General features: G+C 42.4%; 1 protein-coding gene across 3 annotated transcripts in view; it reads left to right on the plus strand.

Moving 5' to 3' along the window:
• The window catches only part of NFATC1 (nuclear factor of activated T cells 1), a 115,616-nt gene that overhangs the window by 66,592 nt on the left and 25,629 nt on the right, over positions 1 to 23,395 (plus strand). Inside the window, exons 9-10 of one of the 3 annotated variants that reach the window (XM_062569873.1) lie at positions 13,643 to 14,022; positions 14,134 to 14,329. In XM_062569873.1, coding sequence (XP_062425857.1) covers positions 13,643 to 14,022; positions 14,134 to 14,329 — 576 coding nt within the window. Of the gene's footprint in view, positions 1 to 13,642; positions 14,330 to 23,395 lie in introns of all 3 variants that reach the window. The other 2 variants (XM_062569872.1, XM_062569874.1) reach the window with 2 other exon arrangements.

The raw sequence follows: 23,395 nt of genomic DNA on the forward strand, positions 1-23,395 counted from the left end.
AAACCACGGGAGTAGTATTCACTATTGGAAAGTTGGTTTATGGTCCCATCGTTCTGAGTTTGAAACATCTGATGTTTGCTTGGCACTCTGTGAAGTAATGGGAATAGCTGCCTAGTGACAGGTAACAGAGGACCAGCCTAACCTTTATTCTGCAGAGACGTTCTGCAATGTCTTAATTCTGGTATCTTTTTTGAAACATTTGTAATCCTGTTTAGTTTGTTATACTGATTTAAATCCCTGAGAAAGCTTTTCACTTTGGTGTCGAGTAACCTGAAAGGACAAATATAAAGCTAGAACAGGGGAAGGGGAGCTAGAGTTCAGTAGCAAATAAACCTTCCTTCCATTCCTACTTGGTTCTCCACTCACATCCTCTTCCATATGTTCCTATATATGTATATAGCTAATTGAAAACCAATCTTACTGTCTTTGCAAGCTCTCTCATAACAATAGTAAGAGTGAATACCTTTCTGTAATCACACGGCATTAATAATATAGTATGTATTTATTTTAACTGTGTTGTTGCTCAGAGGTTTTGCCTTTGTGTTGGCTAGCAACTGTTTCCACTGTGCCTTTTAAAGAAGGATATGATCACCTTGACTGCATATTCAGAAATCACTTGCAATGCCTGAATTCAGTCATTTAAGATGCTCTATTTCCAGGAAACATCTTTAGGATACTCTGTTTTATTTAATTTCAGTCAAAAGGTTCTTCTAGCTTTTCAAGATGTTATAGAAAACCAAAGCTTAGCTCATTAAGAAAAAAAATAATTGAGCCAACCAATAATAACTAAAAAAAAATAAAGGAGATGAGCAGTGTATTGGTGGCAACAACACTCCGGCTCTTGTTCAGACAAATCCCACAAATATAGAAGGTACAGTTTTTAACAGGCAAACTTCAAAGTAATCATTAAGTATAAGATGTGATTTTACACAGAATTTTTTTTCTGATTTTGTACTTTAGAAGCAGTCAAAATGCTAGCATTTCAATGCCTACCGTAACTTTACAGATTTTTTTTGCATGCGGGGTCTTTTAAAAGCTGCAGAGCACTCATTTAGATGTATTTTACAGCTCAGCTAGACTGTGCCAAAACAAAATCCCGCACGCGGACCGGAGCCTAAGAGTTGCGCAAGCCGGCTGGCGACGCTCCTGGGGTCTCCACCACCCCAGCCGCTGAGCGCTAGTGTTTTCCTGTGGCTCCTGTTTCTCCTCATTCCGTAGGAGAAAACAGCCGGTGGATCTGGGGTCTTGCGGCCTCACTCATCCCGCCTGCAGTGAGCGGTCCCACGGTGTCCCCACGGGCGGCCAGCGCAAACCGCCCTCTCCAGCACGCTGTTACGGCTCCGCTGCCCTAAGGCTTCGCCTTTGCTGGCGACGGGCGGCAGGACTGTGCTTTTCCCCTACGCTAGCACCAGCATTTTGCAAAATGGGGACTTACTTGGTGAAGATGAGTTCCTACCCCCTGAGAGAAAGAAAAAAAAAATGCTGTAAAAATGAAAATCTTACTGCTCTGTAAATGAAAAGTTTAAAAAACAAACCAAAGTAGAGGTTTCAGAAAAAGGGAGAGTAGGTCTGGAAAAGGGTCTAGCTTAAGCCTTCGGCTTGGGACAGACTGTAAACCTAAGTACTCATAATCCGCTTTTAATTGAAATTTTGAATTACTGGTCCAATTCTGCTGAATGTGAACTATCCCCAAATCCTCTGTTTGCCTATATTGTACATACATGACTGCAATGTCATTTTTTTAGTATTGCTTCAATATTACGCATCGCTGAGCAATTACGTATCAGTTTTGTCCTGGAGTCTGCAGGCTTTAGGCTCTTGAGACTGCTCACCAGACATGCCTGGCCCAGAAATATAAGTAGTTTTCTTTAACATTCTGGCATAGGGGACTCCACACAGCTCATATGGTAAGTACTAATACATTTTGCATTGTCACATCCCATTAGAGCATCACAGCGCTAAGACCCAATACCAGATGCTGCAGCCAAGAGTCTGGGTAAAGGGAGATGAGCAGATGCAAGAATATTCCACTTTCACCATCCCTCCACTGCTGCCACAGTTTGCAGCAGCACGCTGTAGGCTGCGTTATATCTGGCAATATGTTCTGGGAAACCCTTTGGGAGCCCTGCAGTTGCACTGGATTTTCACCTAGTAGCACTTGAGAGGAATGCTGTTCTCTCATTTTTGTTTGTGACTGCTTATTGCTTTGTTTATTTGAGTTTATGATACCATTGGCACATACATGCCTTTCAAACAGAAGGAATCCTCTCCTAAAGTCACTAGACATCAGCGGTAACATTTGAGGTATAAACTAATCTGGAGAGGCTGAAGAAGCACACAAAGCAACCAGATATGTGTGGTGTGGTTCAAAATCCTGTGCTTTCATCTACTGAGAAAGCTGAATGAGTTCTCCAACTCGGAGGCAAGAGCGCAGAAGACTTTAAGCAATTCATTAAATGTTAAGGGTTAGATCTCTATTTGCTCAGATTTCTTTTGAATCGGTACATCAAAATGAAGGAAGCTCGTTGAAGCACTTACTTTTTGCAGATAGGAGCTAATGCTCTCTGATTTCTGTTATCTGATGAATGTGGATATCAACAGTGGTGAACGTAGAAGAGTGTTTTTGAATTAAATTTAGACACGGAATGATATTTGATGAAGCAAAGGCAGGCTAGTTTGTCCAGGAACTTTTTAATAAGATAGGAGAAAGAAAGTGGACGTAATTCTTGTACTAGAATGAAAAAAAAAAAAAAAAAAAAAAAAAGCTTTTCCAAAGAGTTGGTGATAAAATATTTCCTTTTTTCTGTTTCTGTCAGGCTTTTTCATTTTAAAACATTATTGAAAGATCATTTCACTGCTGCTAGTGTTTATTAAAATGGCATCGATACGCTGCGAACTTTTGTTTTCACTTTGGGACACGCGTTTTGCCATCTGGAAGGCCAGATTTTTAAGCCTTTGCCTGTGCAGCCAGCTTTTTTGAAATGCCTTTGCGCTGGCACCTGCATGAGCCCCCAAGGTGTTGAGCTCCTTGGCCGTTGGGACGAGCGTCTCAGCAGGAGCAGAATTCCTTCTAAAACATGGGTCCTGAGCTGTCCTGAAGACCTGCCCCGTGGCTACTAAAACCTTATTATTGTTTACAGCACGGCAGTATGAAAGCGAAGAAAGTGCTCAGTGTGCTTCTGGAAATGGTGAGTGGTGGCCACTGCACGTTTTTGTCAGCATTGTATGAACTTCCTGCCTTCGCTCTAAAATTATCTCTTGACTGTGCTACAGATGAGTGCAATCAGCAGTTTTCTAGTGATTACATTTAGCAGCCGTGCCTGTTTCACCTCGGCTCTTCCGCCCACAGCGCACTTTCTAAGTTAAAATGCTCCCTCGGTCACATCAGTAGAGAACAGTAAAATGAGGATGCAGAGCGCTGCCACTCTAACGTGGCACGGAGCACCACTTTTACTGATTGTCTCCTGACGCCTTTAAACTCGGGATATTTGGGGAATTTTCATGTTGGAGGCTAGCAAAATTATTATACCTAACATGCTCTACAAAATACTCATGAGATGGGAGCAGTTCGAGGAGGAAAGGGGGAAATGAGGCCAAATTCTGCGGATCATAAAATGCAACGTATGTAATACAATCGTTGCGAGGAGGAACTGTTCCGCCTTGGACCCGAGCGATGAGATGGGTGAAAGCAGCGGGCGTTGCAGGCGGCCGTGGGGAGGAGAAGGGAAGCGGCAGCGCAGAGCACCGCGGGGGCCGCTCGCAGCCCGCTTGTGGAGCCGGAGGAAGGGCCACCTCGACCAGAAGGCGTGCGTTACTCGGAGACCCGCTTTAAGTCATTGGTGCGTTGGCAGGGCAGCATGAAAGGGGGCTGAGCGCCGCCGGGAGTCAGCCCTAAAGCCTCAGATCTATTGGAAATGCTCCCGTCGGCTGCGGCGAGCCAGGAAGCGGCAGGATTGCTGCCGGGTGCGTGGCAAAGGCTGCGCAGCCCGGGGCAGAACAGCACGGAGGAAGGAGGTTTGGCCGCAAGGTTTTTTTTTTTTTTTTTTTTTTTTTTTTTTTTTTTTTTTTTTTTTTTTAGGTGAAAATATGAATCATGGTTGCTCATTTTTTACACTGTGTGCTGTTACAGTTTACTTCATTTTGGCTCCTAGGTGGCTGATTGTTACTTTTGACATTTAACAGAGTAACAAAAAGCAGGCAAGATTTTGTCGGAGTCCTGTTTTCATTTAACAGGATCCCTAAATTCATCATCGCCATCAGTGCCCATCAGTCCCTCTCCTCCCATTGCAGCAGCAGAGCAGAATCTGTTGTCGTGGCGGTGGAGACTCTCATGTTTGTCCCTCTTTTCTCCAGTTCGTCACCTTTTTCTCCTTTTGTTTAGTTCCCATCAGAATTGCCCACACTTTGTCTGTGACAGTCTGTTTCAGCCACCAGCCAGAGCCTAGCTAGCCCCATCTGATCTTTAATTAGGGATGAACTTTGCTTCACTGTGCAGTGCCCCATCTTCCTCTAGAAGACCAAGAAGGAGCGTTACCTGGTGTGAGGTCTCTCTTACCACAGAGGCGGATGTGTACTAGATAGAAGACCCTGGATACATCTGACCGGCGGGCCCTATCATAGCAGCAATGATCACCAATACCGGTTAACTTCCAGCGTATGAACTTACATTTTGGCAGCACCTCCCATTTCAAATACTGCCATTATAGAGGACAAAATCCCGTCTGTGGTTTTGATCTCTGAATCCCTCTGGATTACCATTTCTAGGACTGCCTTCCTTGCATACCAGTGTCTTCACATGCATATGGTTAGCATGGTTGGGGCTTTAGGACTTTCAAATAGGTTAAAAGCCCAAAAGATAAAACTTCTGTAAGGGAGAAAGAGGCATAGAATTACATGGGCTGGATTACAGGAGATTTTTATTTTTGTTTTCCTAAAGTGGCTGATCGTGATAATTAATCTAGCCCTGTGATTGATCCTAAAGGGATGTTGTTCTAGTGGTTGCTCTAGATGAAACACGCAGGAGCAGTTGTGTTTTGCTGGCTGTGGGAGGGACTGCATCAGTCTCTGAGGAGAAGGAGCCTGTTGGAGCTGAGATGACCAAGAGCAGCAGGGTTCAAAACGTTCTGCAAAGAGGATGGAAGTGATGCGCTGGGAGGGAGCCAGGTTTCTGAATGGGGACCTCTGCAGCTGCTGAGGGACTGGGAGAAAAGTACTGGTGCAGGGCAGGAGAAGGGAACCGTTGGCAGGCCAGCGAGCCCTTTGCTGGGCAAGCCGCGGTGGTGCTGCACTGCTGCCTGCCAGCGCTGGCCACCAAATCCCAGGAGAGAAAGAGAACCCTGGGGAGGTGAGGGTGCATGATACACCCGAGGGCATATAAATATTTCTAGTACACAAAGTGAGTTTTGTGAACTAGCTAATTCCTCAGTCAGCATGACTGGGCATAGTCTACTGTGAGTATAGTCTTGGGGCAGGACCTCCACACTAACCGCTGTTTGGTACTCACCAGTGCTTCCCACCCAGACTGCGCGCCGCTGCCTGGGGACAAGTGGCTGCATAAATGCTGGCTGCCCCCACGTTGTGTTGCTGCTCTTTGGGGTCTCTGCCACAGCCTCTGTTTTACCATCCTTGTCTCCTCACTGCTGGGGTAACATTGTCCTCTACTGATGAGCTGAAAAGAGCTCACCCCAGTGAGTTTTGGCACACCTGACTGAAATGACATCAAAATCCACAGCAAACACAGCCTGGATGTGCGTGGTCAAGCCTCCAGCTTGAGACAGCTCGGGAAGCAGGATGTTACATGGTGAGAAGGATGGCAGAGCACCCAAGTGGGCCTAGGACAGAGGAGCAGCAATCTGCAGTAGAAGATATGCTCTTGGTGGAAGCTGCTGGTGTTAGTTTTTATTCCTTGTTAAGCTGAATCATCCTTCCCTGGCATCAGGAAGGAATATTTGCCATAAAGAGATACGATCATGAAGAGATCAAGATCTTCAAGAGAGAAATCCCTTTTTTAAGACTAATACAATTCAATCAGGCCTCTAGTGTGAACTTCTAGGTTTCAAGCCGCATTCCAGCAGCTCAGGCCATGTCATCTCTGCAACTGCTTCGTTGCAAGGAGGCCGAAGAGATTTGAAAACAGTCATGTTTGGTTTTAAAAAAAAAGTCAAGCACAGCTGTAATTTGTTTCACAGGTCTAGCATTTGCCTTATAGGAGAAAAAATAATTTGACTAAATTAACCTTTTTCAGCATTGTAAGATTTAATGAGGTCTTATGGTAGAAAATGAATCAAGTCTTTTAAAAAATTTTCCCTTTTCAGTTCAAAGAAATATGCATATCTTGTCTTCTGTAGCAACACACAAACCAAATGTCCTTAGTCTACCTTCCTCTCCTCCCCATCCAGTGTGTAAACCAAGCTACCATAAAATAATAATTTTTATCATCCTATAAATATGTGTTGAACAACCTAATGGTTTAACAGCAGTTGAAAAACATTTAGTAATTGAGTTATCTGGAAAGCGCTGTCTAATCAGATAATGATACTGTCTGAGATTATGGGCTAAGGTGTATGTGCAAGGCTCCCATCCACCTAGATGCTATTCTTACACAAAACTATACATATGCACCCATTCCCATAAAATTATATACAAATAAAACCAGAAGGGGCAGGCAGTGTGTCTGAGGTCCGCACCCCTCCTGTTGATGAAGAAACAGCTTGGAAAGCAGCATTTGCTCTTTCTGTGGAAGTGACTATCAGTTCTGTGAGCCACCTGAGGCAGTGCTGGGGTGGGGGCAGCCAGACAGTCTGCAGATGCCCTGGTCTTTGTCCAGGGTGGCCAATCCCTTACCACCTGGCTCCTTAGATGCCTTTGTGACCAGGGGTCTTGGTTCTCCCCTGCTTGCTTGTTCCCACTTGAGCTGCAGAGGGCCACCATGGAGCTGACAAAGGAGATTGAATGAACAATTGATTGAACAATACACACACACAAAAAAATCTTTCTTATTTCCCTAAACAATCCCTTTAAGGGATTTCCCCCTCTTCTTTCTCGTGTTAGGTAGAAGAATGTGTATAGCATAGATGTATTTTAATGGTAAAAGTTCCAAAGTCTTCTTTCTACCTCATTAAAAATGCCTCTTTGGCTAACCAGGGTAAGATGAGACACCTCGCTCACATATTCCCAGTGGTAGTAATAGAAGTGTAGCTTGGCCCACCCTCTTCCAGAGAGGTGTGAGGTGTTGCTGCACTAGCAGGAGCTTGAGATCAAGAAGAGATAGCCTGCTTGGTCATGCATCCCTCTGTCCCTGTACGCCCCTTCAGAGGCCTAGGTCTCCACAGCGTGGTAAGTACTGTAGATCTCTATCTCACCAGGATACTACAGCGATAATTAGTGAAAAGTCTGTGGGATGCTCTGTTCACATACTAGCAGGAGAGAGTGAATGAGTTCAAATGCTTAGGTAGATGAATGCTGCTGTTTTACATATGTGCTGCCTACAGGTTCTCAATAGCTTGAGGTTCCCTTTGTTTTTGAGTCACCTGTGCTCTGATGCTTTTAACCAGGAAGCAATGGTCTGATAGTAGCTTGACATTTAAAAAAAAGTTTTGATTGAGCTAGTGCCTGGTGAAAAATACCCAGTTTGTGGACAGTATCTTAAGGGCCCCTTTTAGAGGTTGTCTCAGCCCTAGGGTTGAGTGCCTGTCCCTTGGTCATGGAGACTGCGAGTCCTTTGTAACCTGGGGATGGCAGGGTGTTCGAGAAAGTTTTGCCCAGGTGCTGCTGTTCTGATATGGCAAAACAGAGGATTTCAGTTTCTAAAGGAACGTCTGGTTCCTGGTAAAGGGGGTGTGCTATTTGGCTCAAAACTGTCGTACAGGGAAGGTTTTCAAGGGCACAAATGGCATTTAGGAGCTCAACTTGGTAAAAGAGATTCAGCTATCTAATTTCTCAGCTCTCCTTGGAAGTCTCATCCTAAATTCTTTACCAATTATGAGGCATTTATTCCAGAAATTGAAGAAGTGTGTGTGTGTGTATACATGATGAAAAAAAGTAGTGTTTTGATTTTCATGTGCTAACCAAAATCTGTGCACTGGTGCCAGAGAACTACATCATAGTCTGCACCATGAAAGGTGGCTATTTTGTTTGATAGCCTCAATCAAGCTAAGGGCAAAATAAATATATTTTAGTGCCATAAATGTCTGCATTGATAATACTATGTGGGAATGTGAATTTGTTAGTTTCATGTTAATCAGGATAAACATCTGTATAATTTATATGATAATATCTTCTCAGTTCACATATTTTAATAGCATCCCCCCCCCCCAAAAAAAGAAAGGTTTAAAAACCCATCTGGCTTGCTAAAGTGTAAAAGCAAACAGACTTGTTAGAATTGTCAGAAAATACGTACAATTTATACTTAAGCACTTTCTGACTGCCTCTAGTGAATGCACGTGATTTATTATTATTTTTCTTCAAGGCTTGATATATTAGGGTTTTACCTGCGAGCAAGGCCTTTCGTTTCAACGCGGGCTCGCAGAGCTGGCTGCAGCGTTTCTCCCGCGCTCCGGCCCGCACAGAGGGCCTTTGTCTGCGGCCCGGTGCCTTGGTATGATGTCACGGGACCAGTCTCTGAGCAAGAATTGGAGGTAGCGGTGATTTATAGCTGGGGCTGCTGCCAGCACACGGCTCTCAGAACTTCATATTAAATTAGATGACATAGCGACACCAGGCCAGGGCCTAAGGAGATGTCGTCAAACCATTTAAAACCAATTAGTGCAGATTAAGTTGCTTATCGGGCTAATTTGGAACTTCACATTTTTATATTTGGAATTGGGGACAATCGGAGATCCCCTGTTGGCCAGCCCAATGCGTTGTGAAGTAGCAAGCGTTTACAAATTCACTGCACTACCAAACCTAGTTCATTTCTCCTGTTTTTGGGAAGGACCTGATCCTCCAGTAGTGCAGGGTCTCTTCATGAGTAATGTTACTTCTGAGCCTATGTAAAAACCATGCACTGTCTTCTGTATTTACAATTTCACAAACTCTGACTTCATTGCTCTAATTTATTATTGGCAAATCTCTGTACGGCAAATTCAGTTATAATTTTTCATTCTGGTCAGCTGAGAGCCTGCAAAACTGAGTGTTATCTCACCTCTACAGAGAGCTCTAAGACAAAGTGCGTATTACCATATGATGTGGCTCTATTAAATTTAACAAATAGTCCAGTTTGTGCTAAAAGTGTTTGCAGATTCTGAACAGCTGTAGGGCTTTTTTGTTGTTTGCCAGTCTAAGCCTGCTTTGTGACTAGGAACGTCTCTTTGAGTTGGCAGTTTTTCACAAAGTCTTTTAAGATGATGGCTGATTTTAAATATTTGAGCTAGAAGTTAGCCAGGTGAATACTGTTCTCTGTTAAATATTAATTCTGAGAAAATTAACTGTGTTCTGGATATGACGTTGCACCTCCGTGTGTAAACTACTCGCTTCTGCGAGTGAATGACGGTGAAAATGGATAGGCTTTATGGCAATTAGCTTATTGTGCCTCCACAGGGATGTATCAGGAATGAAAACCCTTTTTCTGGCCTCAGGTTTGCAAAGATTTGAAGTTAATCTAACATAAGTCAATAGGTAAGTGGTAACGTTAGTCCACTGCTGGCTGGTGATCTTCCCTGACTACTCTGAGGGAACCCACTAGATCACTGCCTAGAAGCAAGCTCCTTGATAATGCAGGTAACCCCTGAGGTCCGTAGCCTTAGTTGCTGTAAATCAGTTGATGCTGTTTGTCCTAGCTGAGGATCTTGGCCTGAAGAAAGCCAGTGAGGAAGGAGACAGGGTGCATCAGGAACCTGGTAGCTGTATTACATGCAGAGCAAGTATTTTAGCTCATTTGAGTAGTGCCATAGACACTGTGATGGTAAGTGGGTAGCCAGTGCATGTTGATATAGCAGCAGGCTGTACCAAAATCAAGTGTTTTTGCATTGGTTTCAGATGGTTTGCCTCGAAATATGCAGAGCTCCTTCCTTGGACTCTGTGCAGAAATTTACAAAGTGAATGTAAAAGATTGCTTTCTTTTTTTAAAAAATAAAGTTTTACGTCAACTTTGGACACAAAGAAAATACTTTCTAAATGACCGAAAAGTCAAACCCACAGCTCATTTGAGTTCCATTTGAAAGCATTGGCAAATATTTTTGGCCTTTGTTACTCCATTTGGTAAAGTTACATTGGCTGGAGAGAGACAGATACTGGATAGAGTGTCATAAATAAACTGTTATCTGGTATAATGTAGTAATTTGTGGCTTATCTGTCTTCTGCAAGTCAAGTAGTATAGTTATTCCCCCAAAATACTAAAGCTGAGCTCTGGTCAGAAAGTGAAATGTTAGTATCAGCATTTCTGCTGACATACTCAGCTTTGCAGGTTTGATTCCAGATCATCTGGGTCATTAGTAATGATTTCTGCAGGAAAAAAAAATCCTACCGAGCCTCATTCTCCAAACTGGTACACTGTGAAGACATTTACACTTGTTTAAACTGGATTAAATGGCTGTCATCCCAACTTGGTAGGGTCCATACATTCACTCTCTGCAGTGTTAAGTGACTATACAAACTGCAAGGCCCTGAAAAGTCAGATACAAATCCCTTTACAATTTCAGCATTCATACTTTTTTTTTATCTTTCAGGGAAATACCTACATTCTAACAATGAGATTAGCACACAAATCGTGTATGCGATATTTAGCAAAAAGAGATCTTTTTATTATGCCAGAAAGCCAAAAAGAGATCTTTTTATTATGCCAGAAAGCCACACAGAGAAAAGTAACAATTTGATTGAGCGAGTTTAAACCTAGGTGCAGGTAGCCTCTGATCACTTAGAGACACTTTTGTTGCCATCACATGAAATAATTGAGACTCAGGAGTATCAGTTTAGAGCAACGCAAGGGGATGGTGTAAACCGATGTCACATAAAATGGAGGTACTACCTCGTATCTACTATCTCATACTACTATCTTGTACTACTCATACTACTCTCTCATACTACGATCTCATATCCCTCCTCTTTATTTCCATCTCTTGCTACCAGTCCACTATGCAGAGCACAGGCTATCTTGAGTTACTCTGGCTGGTTCCTGTGATTAAGGCCAGCCTCTGTTTTGCCTCTGAATTCCAAATTTGCTCTAGAGGGTAGCCAAAAGTATCTATCCTTTATTGCTGTCACCACATCCAAGAGAGTCTTTGCCTGATGTGCCTGGGGTCATCCCTGCTCATTGCCGGTCCTTCACCTGGTACCGAGTGGGACCTGCTGGTTATCCTCAATTTGTTGCCACAGCTGTATTTTAATGCAGTGGCAAACAGAATCTTCATTTACAGATTCCCAATGTTTGTGGCCAGCAACCTGACCTCCAAATAGATCACTTTATAAAAGCAATAGATTGCTTTTATAAAGAAAAATTTCAAAGGGAGGAGACGAAAAAGTGGCTGGTAAACCAAGTAGCCAAGAAGTGTCATAGAAGAGCTACAAAGAGAGATCAGCCGATAACAGGAATATATCTTCCTTAAAGTTTCCTCCCTCCAGCCTATGTGTCACCAGGGCAATAAGCTTACCCTAGGTTATAACAAGTAAGACAAATCCAGGGTTTATTGGAACTGAATTGCCAGTGGTTGAGCTTGGAATTATTTAGCACAGGTGTTTCTATAACAGTGATATATTGGGAAAATTCAGTGTTCAACAACCATCATATTTCCAGCTGTGCTGTGGTTAGTGCTAGTACAGTGATCCTAATATAAAACATGTGAGAATATTTGCTAGCTCAGGAACTTGTTAAAGGTATTTTCTTACAATATCTGAGCTGCTATGTTTATCTAGGTGCATTTCTTTGGTCTTGCATTTTCATAAAGGGTGTGATATTAGTTTTATAAGGCTGTCACTGAACCTGGAATCTGCTTTTCTGCAACCAAGTGCATTAGTAGCCATGCTAACTAGCATGCAGCACGTGAGCAGGTGAAAATAAGATTATGAGGAATCCAATGACAGTCCATTATCCTTAGTACATTCATCTTGAGCAGCACCTGTGCATCTGTTACATATATAGAGATGTTTTTACTAGGAGTGCTAGAAATCTTGAAGCAAGTGTTGCAAGCATCTATATGTAAAAGAACATAAAAGGAGCAAAGTTAACAAGAGACTAGGGGGCTATAAAACAAGGGTAGTGAAGTGCACTCACCAGCAGCAAGATCTGTGAGTGTTAAGAGAGGTTTTATACACACACAGGCACACACGTGCATTTTTAGGGTTCGAGAGACCCATGCACAAACATAATGGTAAATGGCTTGAGCATGTTAAAGGGTGTTTGTAGAACACACATTACAAATACAAACGCAGGTAGAAACACACGACGTGCATGTGCTCTGAGCTGAGTTGTCCAAATATGTTTTATTAATAATTTTGTGCCATAACAGGTCAGTTATTTTTATATTCTAACAGAAATTCTCTGATATCACCATAAATTTCCAACAGTGCCTTCAAGCTGTGGCTGGTCCTGTGGATCTCTTTTTGCGAAAGAAGATAAACTCTACCATACCTCCAAACTCAATTGCTCTATGCATTACAGCTGAATCTGGCTAGAAGAAATACATCTGCAAACTGACTTGGCCCTGCTCTTTATAATTTTCCTGATACAGAAAGCGGGTCTGCTTTCTTATACCTGTGAACTGCATGTGCTGAGGGAGAAGTAGGAAAGGCACCTCCCTGTGATCTGAGGGAGAAAACTGACATGAAAATTGTGCTTTGATTTGAGGAAGGCCCTCTTCTCTGATTTGAGAATGAAGGTCCCATTTTTCGTTACTGAGCTGATGCTACTAGACAGTCACTGTGTCCATGAACTGGTAGTAATTAGAGACCTGGCTTGACAGGCCACTTAGGACCTCCTTTGGGACAATAGGAGGAGGAAGCAGAGGTCTGGAATAGGAGTCATTCTTTGGTGGTAGGCAGAGGTTGAGTTAACATTTTTTAGGAGCTGGCATTGGCAGTTTGGATCCAGCTTGGAACCACTGAGAGTTGGATGCAACTTGCTGCCTATTTGAACCCAATGGCTGGTTAGTAAGATTAAACACAAACACGTAAAAACAAGTAAATCAAAACCTACTCTTTCAAAAAACCCCTCATAATTGAAAACTTCTTGTTCATGGTATTCTGTCATTTATCTTTGCCATTTTACTTTCACTGAACTCTGAAGGCCCCATCTCTACCTTATTATACTCAAGTTTATCGAACACGGGCATTTATCAAATGGGCCATCAGTAGCCGTAGAAATGCAGTAGTATATCCAAGTTAAAATTCTTGCTTTGATTACTACAAATCCATGGAGCCCTTGGGTCCAAGGCTTCTACTGAAGCACAGCTATTTGCAAATAGATTTTTATAGCACATTAGTGCTGGAGGAGAGTCCAAAGAAAATAGTCTTTTTCAATATTAGAACCAGCTGTGACTTTCTTGTGCTGATGACTCATTCATTTTTTTTATAGGGTGGGAGAACTAGGCAAAAGACACACAGAGTCTTATTCAAGACGTTGTTTGTTTTGCAAAGGGTATCCTAGCCACAAGCCAACTTGATCATACCAATATGCAACTCATGTTTATTTAAAACTTTTTTCTTTTAACAGTTCCAATTATAAAAACAGAACCCACAGATGACTATGAGCCTGCTCAAACCTGTGGACCAATGAACCAAGGCTTAAGCCCTCTCTCTAAACCGTACTACAGCCAACAGATCATGATGCCCCCCGATCCTGGTTCGTGCCTTGTGGCTGGCTTCGCCTCCTGTCAGCAGAGAAACGCCGTGATGTCACCTTCTCCCAACGCAAGCCCCAAGCTGCATGACCTTTCCTCCTCTCCTTACAAGTGCATCCCCAACCCGGGCCACGGCCACCTTGGACTTCAGCAGCCTGCTGGAGGCGTCCCCACCATACAGGAAGTGCCAAGGTCTATAGTTGTGCACCCAAGCTCTCCCGAGCAATCATCTCACATCATGCTGCAGCCGCAGGTGAGTCAACATCTGAGCAGTAGCTGTCCCCTTGGTTACCAACAAACACTTTATCCCAACAGTCCCTCTTCTCCAGTTCCATCTGTTACCCAAGAGCCAACCTATTTGCAGTCCTGCAGTCCAACTCATTCATCCATAATGGGTCAACAGCAGCAGCAACTGCCGAAGGTTCACAGAAATGAGTCTCCAACAAACCAACCACTGTCATTGCCAGAGTTGCATGAGGAAAGTAATCATAATTTGGCCCCTATTCCTGTAACGATCAAGCGAGAACCTGAGGAATTGGACCAGATGTACCTGGACGATGGTAAGTCTTCCACAGCTGTAGAGGTTTGCGTTCAACCATGTTGCTATATCAGTGAGTTCTCTTAACCCCTCCTCCTTTCGAATCCTGGTGGAAGAAAGTTCAATTAACAGCCTTGTGGAATGGTGCAGAGTTTTGCTCGAATTTTCTATATGGGAATGGGTTCTTTAATTTTGTTTGCAATAATGAAACCAAGTTATTTAAGCATTAAATGCTGTTAGTCACTGTAGAGCTAGCTGCATGACCAATAGCTACATTGCAATAATCTTAACCGTATGGTCTTGGCTTATGCCTATGCCAGTGACCTGTGGAACTGCAATGATAACATATTTAACGTTGTCCCATCCATAATGCAGTGAAACTTCTGATAGGCAAATCTGTTCACTGGAACTAAATGATATACTACTCTACTTCGGTTGAGAAAGTTCAAATTAAAAATGGAGGCATATCTTTCAGTATAACTTTTCAGTCTGGTGGCATTTGACATTAAGCCTATTATTTCTTCAGTTCTGATTGTGGACTTGCTGCTGCTGCCTTTTTTTTTTTTTTTACATTTGTAAGATTTTATATGTATATATATTCTGCACGCATGACTGAAATGTTAAAATGCTGTGATGAGCTTGCCTGACTCTAGTTTCCAAAGATTTATTAGCTGAACATAATAAAAGACGTAATCTGGAATTTGATTATGTGACCTCACTGAACTGTGATTTAGCACTTACTGCTAAGTATCCCAGTAGTATTCTGAACCCTCACCTTAATGCAGTACGTGCATTCCCTTTCAGGAGCCATATAACTTTATATAACGTACCATGCTATTTGAAAAAGAAATGTCTTTGAAATGCCTGCATTGAAACTAATTGGTGCCAAGGAACATCTGAGTATAATTGTCTTTTTGAGGAGAAGTTAAAGATATAAGCTATACTGTTTGTTTTTTTAAAAGGAAGGATATTTAGTCATTCTAATTTAAACAGTGTGATACTCACTGAATTAGGATTACAAATGAATGTTTTGGAGCTTGAATAGCAGCCTATTGCTTTTCAGCTCTGGGAAAATGATTTTCCATAACAGAAGTTATTATTGGTTACATGATAGGCAGATCTAAGGAATTTTCATAATTAGGAGTTCATTTCACTAAAGTTTTGCACAACACTTCTTTTAGGACACGGTTTTCTTCGGATGGTGTGCATTCTTACCACATAATCTATGCTATGAGGAGTAAGATTTCAACAAAAATGTACACAAACCAAAACAAAAAGCCATGCCCAGATTCTGGTTTTGAGAGAAACCAGAAGTTATCCAGGGAGGGAAGAGATTACAGCTAGAATCTAAATCTAGTCCATAGCTCTACTTCTAGAAAAGCACAAAAATGAGCAGTATTGCTGGTCTCTGCCAGAGCGATGGGACTGTGGCTCTGGAGTGCTATGTGAAGCTTCTCAGTGGTGTTAGCTCCAGGTTTCTCATGGAGGAGCAGGGGAACTTTGCTTTTATGTGTCCTGTAGCAGAAATTTAATTTTTTCAGCAAAGATTTTTTCTGTGCCGAAACATAAACAGCTTAGTCCTACTTAACTCACTTCCTGTTCTGGACATAAACGCACACCAGCCCTCTGAAGCAGAAGTAATTGAAGAGGCTCCTTGTGTATACCGACACGGCTATTTAGACTTGAATTTGAAGTCCTTTTCAATCAGCCAAATCCAGATAACTTTCTCTTTCCCATCCAGTAGGCTAAAAATCATTTTGTGACTGACCACCAGAACTGTGTACCAAGCAAAAAATGTGTAGGCACAACAGTCATGGTAACAATAAACAATAGAAAGCAATCAATTTATGTAGTTCCAGAAACTAAGTACCTGCTCCTCTAAAACTGTGGTACATTGCCATTTTACAAGTTCTTGAGGCAAAGGAAATTCTCCCAGTTATGCCAGTTTCCAAATCTTAGAAGCATAGCAGAGGAGTTAACCAACTTTTATTCTCATAGTTTTAGTAGGTGTCTTATATCTACAGAGCAAATGTCTTGCATCTACAGAGCAGTAGATGTCTGCTCTTACCTTTTGTTTTCTTTACAATTAATTTACAGTATGTTATCCCTTTGTTGCCAATTTTAACAATGTTATTGCTACTTATTATTTTGATTACGCTCTGTACGCCATTGCCAACAGGCAGTGAATTTATTGCTTTTGTACGGGTTATTTTTCGTATTTAAGAAAAAGCAGATTCCCATTCCTTCATTGTCCCTTGTACAGTACCCATTCCCACAGAGAGTAATCAGAAATGGTAAATCAGAAGTCCCTTTCTACATCTAAACTGACATTTAGGTTCTCTTAGAGGTCACGCTGATGCAGCCCAAACCACATAAGCTGCTCTTTCCTACCTGTGCCTTCCTTCACTGCCTGAAGGAAAGGCCATCCACTCTGTGCTTTGCATTGACAAAGTGAAGCCCTTATAGAAATCAGGAGTGGACTATTACTGTCTCCTTAGCTGTCTTTCTATATGGAGAGTTAAGAGTGGAGGTATGCAGCAGAGAGGCTGAAGGTAGGAACCTTCAGACCAACTAAGACCCTCTGCTCAAACACGCAGAGCCCGAGCAGCCCTCAAACACATGGCATGGGAGTGCAAAGCTGCGAGTCTGGCTGTAAGCCCATTTAGATGTATGCTATGTATGTGCGTGGATGCAACTTTGCAACAACCAGTGCAGTGGTCTCATATTACATTGGATTTGGAGGAACTGCAGTGCATCCCTGGTAAAGATGGCCTTGTTCCCTTTTGTCCTTAGCTGCAGAGCTGTGGAGCCGCAGAGTGGGTTAATGGCAAACCAGCCTGCCAGAAGTAACAAGAAAGAACAATATTCTATTGGGTTATGGAACCAGGTTGCTCAGATCGAATAGATCTGTCCAGCCCACGAGACGGGGAGGAAGCCTGTTGTTGTTGCAGGTCAAGGAGTGCAGCACCCAGCCCATAGGCCAGAGTGAGCATGACTTGAAGCCACATCCTATGTCATCTTATCCTCCATAGCTACTATGTAACTCATCCTGTCTCAGTAAAAATTCCCCTTCTCATGCTCACCTCTTAGTTGTGTAAGGATGACGTCTGGGCTTCCTGACGCAGTCTCAAAGAGCAATTTGGCCACTACAGTGATTGCCTAGAAATCAGTGTAATTGTTTCTGGTGTCCCAGTAGGTGCTACTCACAGGATGCTGTGGGCACAAGGCACTCCATGCACCTAGTGCCTTGCTACCTGATGCTGTTTCATTCAGACTTCTGGCAATAACTACACTACCCAGAGAGAGAATGGGTGTTGCAAAGTTGGTCTGATGGAATAGACAGCTGTTTTCATGTGCATGATTATTTGGAATAGGAACTTTTAAACCTTTGACATTGCTTTCTATTAATACTGTATCCATCTTTAAAAGTTTTCTGTGTTGGGGAAGTGGGTAGGCCATCTGTAGTATGTGACCATATTCTGAAAATCTGAATTTAAATCATACTAGTAAGGACAGTTACTCTTTTTTTAAACACATCACTGCACCATTCCTTATATTTTGTTGTTTCACTGATTCAGTTGAGATCCCTTCACGTAGCGTGTTTAAACTCTAAAAATTTTTTTCAACCTTGGCGTATGTAAACAATATGAAAGCCAGAGACTATATGTAGAGCACAGCTTTCTTTCCCTTTTACTCTAAATATACCAATTCATTCCCCATCTCTGAAGTAATTTAAAAATAATACAGTATTCTAATGGCATTAAAAAATAAATTCTGAAAGTATCACTACATAAAAGTGTCAGTAGCTTCAAGGTGTCCTCTACCTATTTATTACCTGCCATTTTTACTTGAAGGTACCTGTGAAAAATGTAAGGTAGACATCTAACATATTTATGGGACTTCTACACAAATAAAAATATCTAACTGGTTATGCCAGATGATATTTGGTAAAGATTTTGGTTACATGTTTGCCATTTTGGGCAGATTTGATTTATGTATCTAATATATATTTAGTAATGTTGGACCAGGTATAAACAGAAATTTTTTGGTTTCAGCCTGTAGGATCAAAGCAATATTCATTCCTTTTGGTCTGGAGTGTATCCAAATACAGACCATCTATACTGCAGAGTTCTCTGGAAAAAAGCAGTCAGTGAGTTTATGTAAATATATATTCTGTATATGAGAATTCTGTGCTTCTGCAATGGTGGGCAGCTGAAGCAATATAAAGGAAGCACCGAAGAGGCTTCCATTTTGGCAAATAAATTTTGTCTTGGCAATCTTGCTTTAAATCAGAATCTACAGTAGCCACCTGGGCTGCTCATTAAATGGACTCTCTATTTCAGTATGTGAATATGTGATTCAGAATGTATAACATATTTGAAACTCATGCTGTAAAGTGATATCTGATAGATTATGGCTATGCTCTTGATATTGAAAGGTATCTGGCTTGTATACGAGCACTCTTGTTTCGAGTAATTCTGAGTTCAACCTCCAAACAAAGATTATGACTGACTCCCTCTGCCGCTTTCACAGCACTATTTCATGTACTATTTGAAAGCATGATCTGATGAAGCCATCGAAAAATGACATTGAAAAATGCCTGGTCCTGGTTGCCCACATGAGCCCATGTTGCTTTGCGGTGGGAGAGAAGGTATCTCCTATCTTCCCAGCCGAGGAAGACCAGGGTGCATGGGGCACCCCATGGACGAGAGCCACAGCACCAGGGCCAGGATGGGCTCCGTTGGCCACTGCCCTAGGCACAGAAGGGAACAAGACTTTTTCCTTTCGGATCTAACTTGGGAGTAGGGCAGGGTACTAGAATGGTGGAGCCTGTGGAAAAGCCTTCAGAGGGCAGGCATGTAAGCTGGTTTATCAGCTTGAGGAACCTCTTCAGTACAAGCCTGGGTAGGTAATTGCTCTTAAGACTTCAACTTTTTTATTTGGGGGGTCGATCAGCTTAATGGGCTGTACAACTCTTTGGAGAATAAAGTGGCATCAGCATTGCCCAAAGAGACAGCCAGTTTGGGGGAACCATGAGCTGATGAGAACCCATCCTTGTCTGTTGAACCAGTCATTTTGTCATGGGGACATGAAAGATAGCCTAATTTATATCTTCCTTTTCAATGTGCTTCTGCTTCCTGACCCCTAACTAGGACCTAGATCAAAAGCTGTGCTAGCCTAATCTTGAAATATTACTGGTTCATTTTTGTTGACCAGGCCAGCTCAGATAATTTTTTCCAAATTTTGGCTGCTTTGTTTAGTAGTAGAAGGAGCCCCAAGTGAAAGGTAGTGGAATATAAGTTCACACAGTTTTCAGGATGTTCAGGCGACCTGGGGATTGGCCAGGCTCACCACAGGAGATGCTAAAGGTGACTCGAAATTATTCTCCTTATCCTCGTTTCCCTTTCCTGGACCTAGTGTAGCTTGGGTGGAACACAGAACTGAGCTCCAAATCTTTATTTCACCAGGATGGAGAGAGTTCAATTAGACATGCTAATGCCAAGAAACATTTTTCAGGTTGTAACTGGCACTCCCACAAGCTATTACATTCTTTACCTGCAACAGAATAATACTCAGTTGTGAAATTATTTCCTGCCATTAGAAACATCAAAGAAATTAGTTTTCATTGCAAATGAGAATGAAGCTATTTCTAAAAAGCCAGGGGGAAACACATTGGTACCAACAGGAAAAAGACAGGACTTATTTTCTCAGCAGATTTCAAGATGTACTGTACGTGCTGTGATTCCATTTGTTATATCAATATGTAGAACTTAACAAAAACAGGTTTTAATGAAAATCAAAACATTATCCTTGAGGAGTCCTTAATAAAGGTATACTTGATTTATGAAGCTGCCGAAGATCTCAGCTTCTTCAAATTTTGCTCATGTTCAAATCTAAAATTTTCAAAATGAAATCCCAGCACACTGGAATCAGTGGTGGACTCCCATTGACTACAGTGGGGCCAGGATTCCACCCTCAGTTGAAAAAAATGTTTTCCAGAACTCCTTGAGTTCTCTTATAGGTGCCAGAACTGGGATAACAATATCTGAAAGATAGATCTCTTGTCTAAAGTTTTGTGTATTAATTCAGCTGCCTCCTCTCCACACAGGCTCTTTCATAAAGGCTTGGACTCTGATCATGACTTGATCTGATCTATAAATCTTTGTGTAGCAAGATGAAAATATATAGCTCATAAACAAAAGTATCTGATGTTTAGATATGTGGCTAGCAGAAAGTATCAAAACCACATCATCATCTTTTTTAAAACAAGGAGGCTTTTGTTCTTGTGATTGTCTTTGCACAGCTGTGAGTTTTATAGTGCTGTGCCAATGAATGCACCCTTTGCAACTTTTATTTTACCCTGAAAAGGTAAATTGGGAACATTAAGCCCCCAATAAGTATGTAAAAGTGGCAAAACCACAGGTAAAGTGTTACTGAAAGCTGCAGCCCTGCCAGCCATTTCATTTTAAACATGGCTCTTTTAAAAATAACTTTTGCAGTAAAAGCTGTAACTCCTGGATGTAATATGAGCTATTGCTAATGTCATTCCCATGAATTGCTTACAGTGTTGAACTGTTAGATGTCTGACAAGTCCATATATCTCCTATACAGTATATATGAAAGTTTTTTGCCTCTAAACCATATGTTCTTTTTTTTTATTCCTCCATATTCTTCCAATGCACGTGGTTTGGTGATATAGTTTATTTGAACAGGAACTATAGCAGACAGAATTATTCTTTTGCTGAAATGTATCCTTTTTCATACATCTCAGCTTCATGATTAAAGTGATTGGCTCTTGAGGCATTAAGTTTAGTCTGCTGCTGCCACAATTATGCCTTTGAAAACTTCTGAGTGCACTCTGTGATTTCCAGTAGTCCAGATGTCATTAGAACAACATGCAGGTAGTCTGCAAAGTCCAGTAACACTGTCTACACTTCAGTCTGGATTGTGTGAGCTTTTCCCTCCCTCCCTCTTGGCCTAGCCTTGCAGCTCGGGGAGAAAGCTAATAGCTTTCCTCATGGAAAGTTTTACTTAATCTGGCTTGGTGCCCGCGTCTAGACCCTCCTCGTTTCTAATGATGATTGAAAGTGTACATGCTACTGTGATAAAACATGCTGAGTCGTTAACATTCGGGACATGGGTTAGATGTGATGAGTAAGGGAGGACTGAAGTAATTCATTAGCATCAGACCTTTGGTGGGCCGGCATGTCTGGGTTCGAGGGGTGTCCTGTTACACCAACCGCACACCCTCAGGACGCAAGGGATGAAGTTTTGCTGTTCCTGGTGGGAATCGGGTCTCCTTGGAGTCTCATTAAAAGAAAGCCCCCAAGAGGATAGATGACATGAATAGGTGTCACTTTCTGATTTCCTGCAGCCCCGGATGTGCTGGTGCCCACAGAGCAGGCCTGCCTACCTTCTGGGTGCAATACGCTGTGCAGTCGCACAGTGAACTTTGCTTTCTTTTAACACTTTTAGCACTTAGATTTCCAGGGAAGTCTTTGAGTCCCAGGCTTTTGAGAGAGTGTCCAATCCCTTTGGAAAAGTCCTGAGAGTCTCCACCTTCCTTTGGTGATCGTGGACACTTAACTGGGCACTGGCAGGGGGGCACAGCAGGCTGGCGAAGCAAAGGAAAAGCAGTAGAAAACTGGCAGTGCTTTGCAATGTATTGATATCCTGAGGTTTTTTTTAGTGTTCAGAACCCAGCATTTGCTTGGTGCACATCTGCACGCACACCTTCACATTAAATATTTCAAGTCATTAAGTATACAGCTGAAGCCACGATATATTGCCTCTTTTCAACTAAATGCCAACTTCACACTGCAGCCCTAGTCCTCCCTGTGCAATTAACTGGGGAAGAAGTCTCTTCTCACTTCCATGTCTGATTCATTCTCTTATTTCCATAATAATGGATATTGGCATTGCTGTTTCAAATGGTAAAGGTTTTGTAGGTTATTCTTTGTAAGTTTTACTTGGCAATCAGGGGAGAAGAAGTTGCAGTATCTGAGCCTTTGTAACATTTACATCTGCCTTTAAGCCTGGAGGAATGCCAAGGAAAATATGTGGCTTGCAGAAGCACAAGCTTCATGAGAAAGCTTTGTTCAGATGCAATTCATTTGAGGAATATGTTTGTTTGAAACGTTTCTGCTGAGCTGTGCAGAGTTGGCCGGTCAGGTGTTGCCGTGTGGCTCGTGCGTGGCCTCAGTGCTCTCATGTCTTGAATCCCTCTTGGCAAAGTATTTTGGGGGGAATTGCTTTGTAAAGATCCTTCTTCTCCAGGGAATGGAGGATCATACAGACGCCTGCTGCATCTAGGAAGTTAGACTGAACCAACCTGCGTGCCCAGCCCAGCAAACCCATATGTGCCAGAGGAAGAGCTCTCATGAGTAAACTCACTGCCTTCACGTACAGCGAATGTCACTAAACATTAGCAAGTGGTAATGTTACTAGACTGCAGAGCAGCGAACGGCTTGCCTCTGCTCCCACTTAAGTCAATAACACAGTTCCCCTTGGGTTCATTGGGAATAGGACCAGGCATACGGCTGGTAGTTAAAAGGCATAATAGCTGCATTCATTGAAATTGAGTTGTTGATAGACACTCGGAGACGGAGTCTTTTTCTTGGAGATTTGTATGCAGCACAGTTGATTGTGTCATCTGCATCTGCTGGACAACTGGGGGGGGCTTTCAGTCCCGGCTCTTGCAGTGGGCCTGATAGCAGCTTGACCATCGCCATCCAGAATGGGCTGTTAGATAAACTGACTCCTAGTCTTTCCTCTTTCCTGAGGAGCTAATATCGATTGCTACCCGAGGGGGAACATGCTTTCCGCACGAGGCTTATCTCTAGGCTGGGAGGAAGCTTATCAAAGAAACAAGCCCCTCAAAATATTCCCTTCTTCCATAACTGGAAAAATCTGCAAAGTCTAAAAATTTTAAAAACCTGTAAATATTTGATAAGTAAGAAATATGGCAGGAAAATCATTGGTCCATTCCTCGTTGACAAGCCTGGCTGGTTTGTCTACAACCCAGTGAGCTGACCCAGTCCTTTGCCTGCTTTACAGGCTTGGCTTTGTCTGTAGGTCTTTTAAGTTT

Source organism: Rhea pennata, chromosome 2 (genome assembly GCF_028389875.1).
Source record: "Rhea pennata isolate bPtePen1 chromosome 2, bPtePen1.pri, whole genome shotgun sequence".
In the NCBI taxonomy this organism is placed as follows: Eukaryota; Metazoa; Chordata; class Aves; order Rheiformes; family Rheidae; genus Rhea; species Rhea pennata.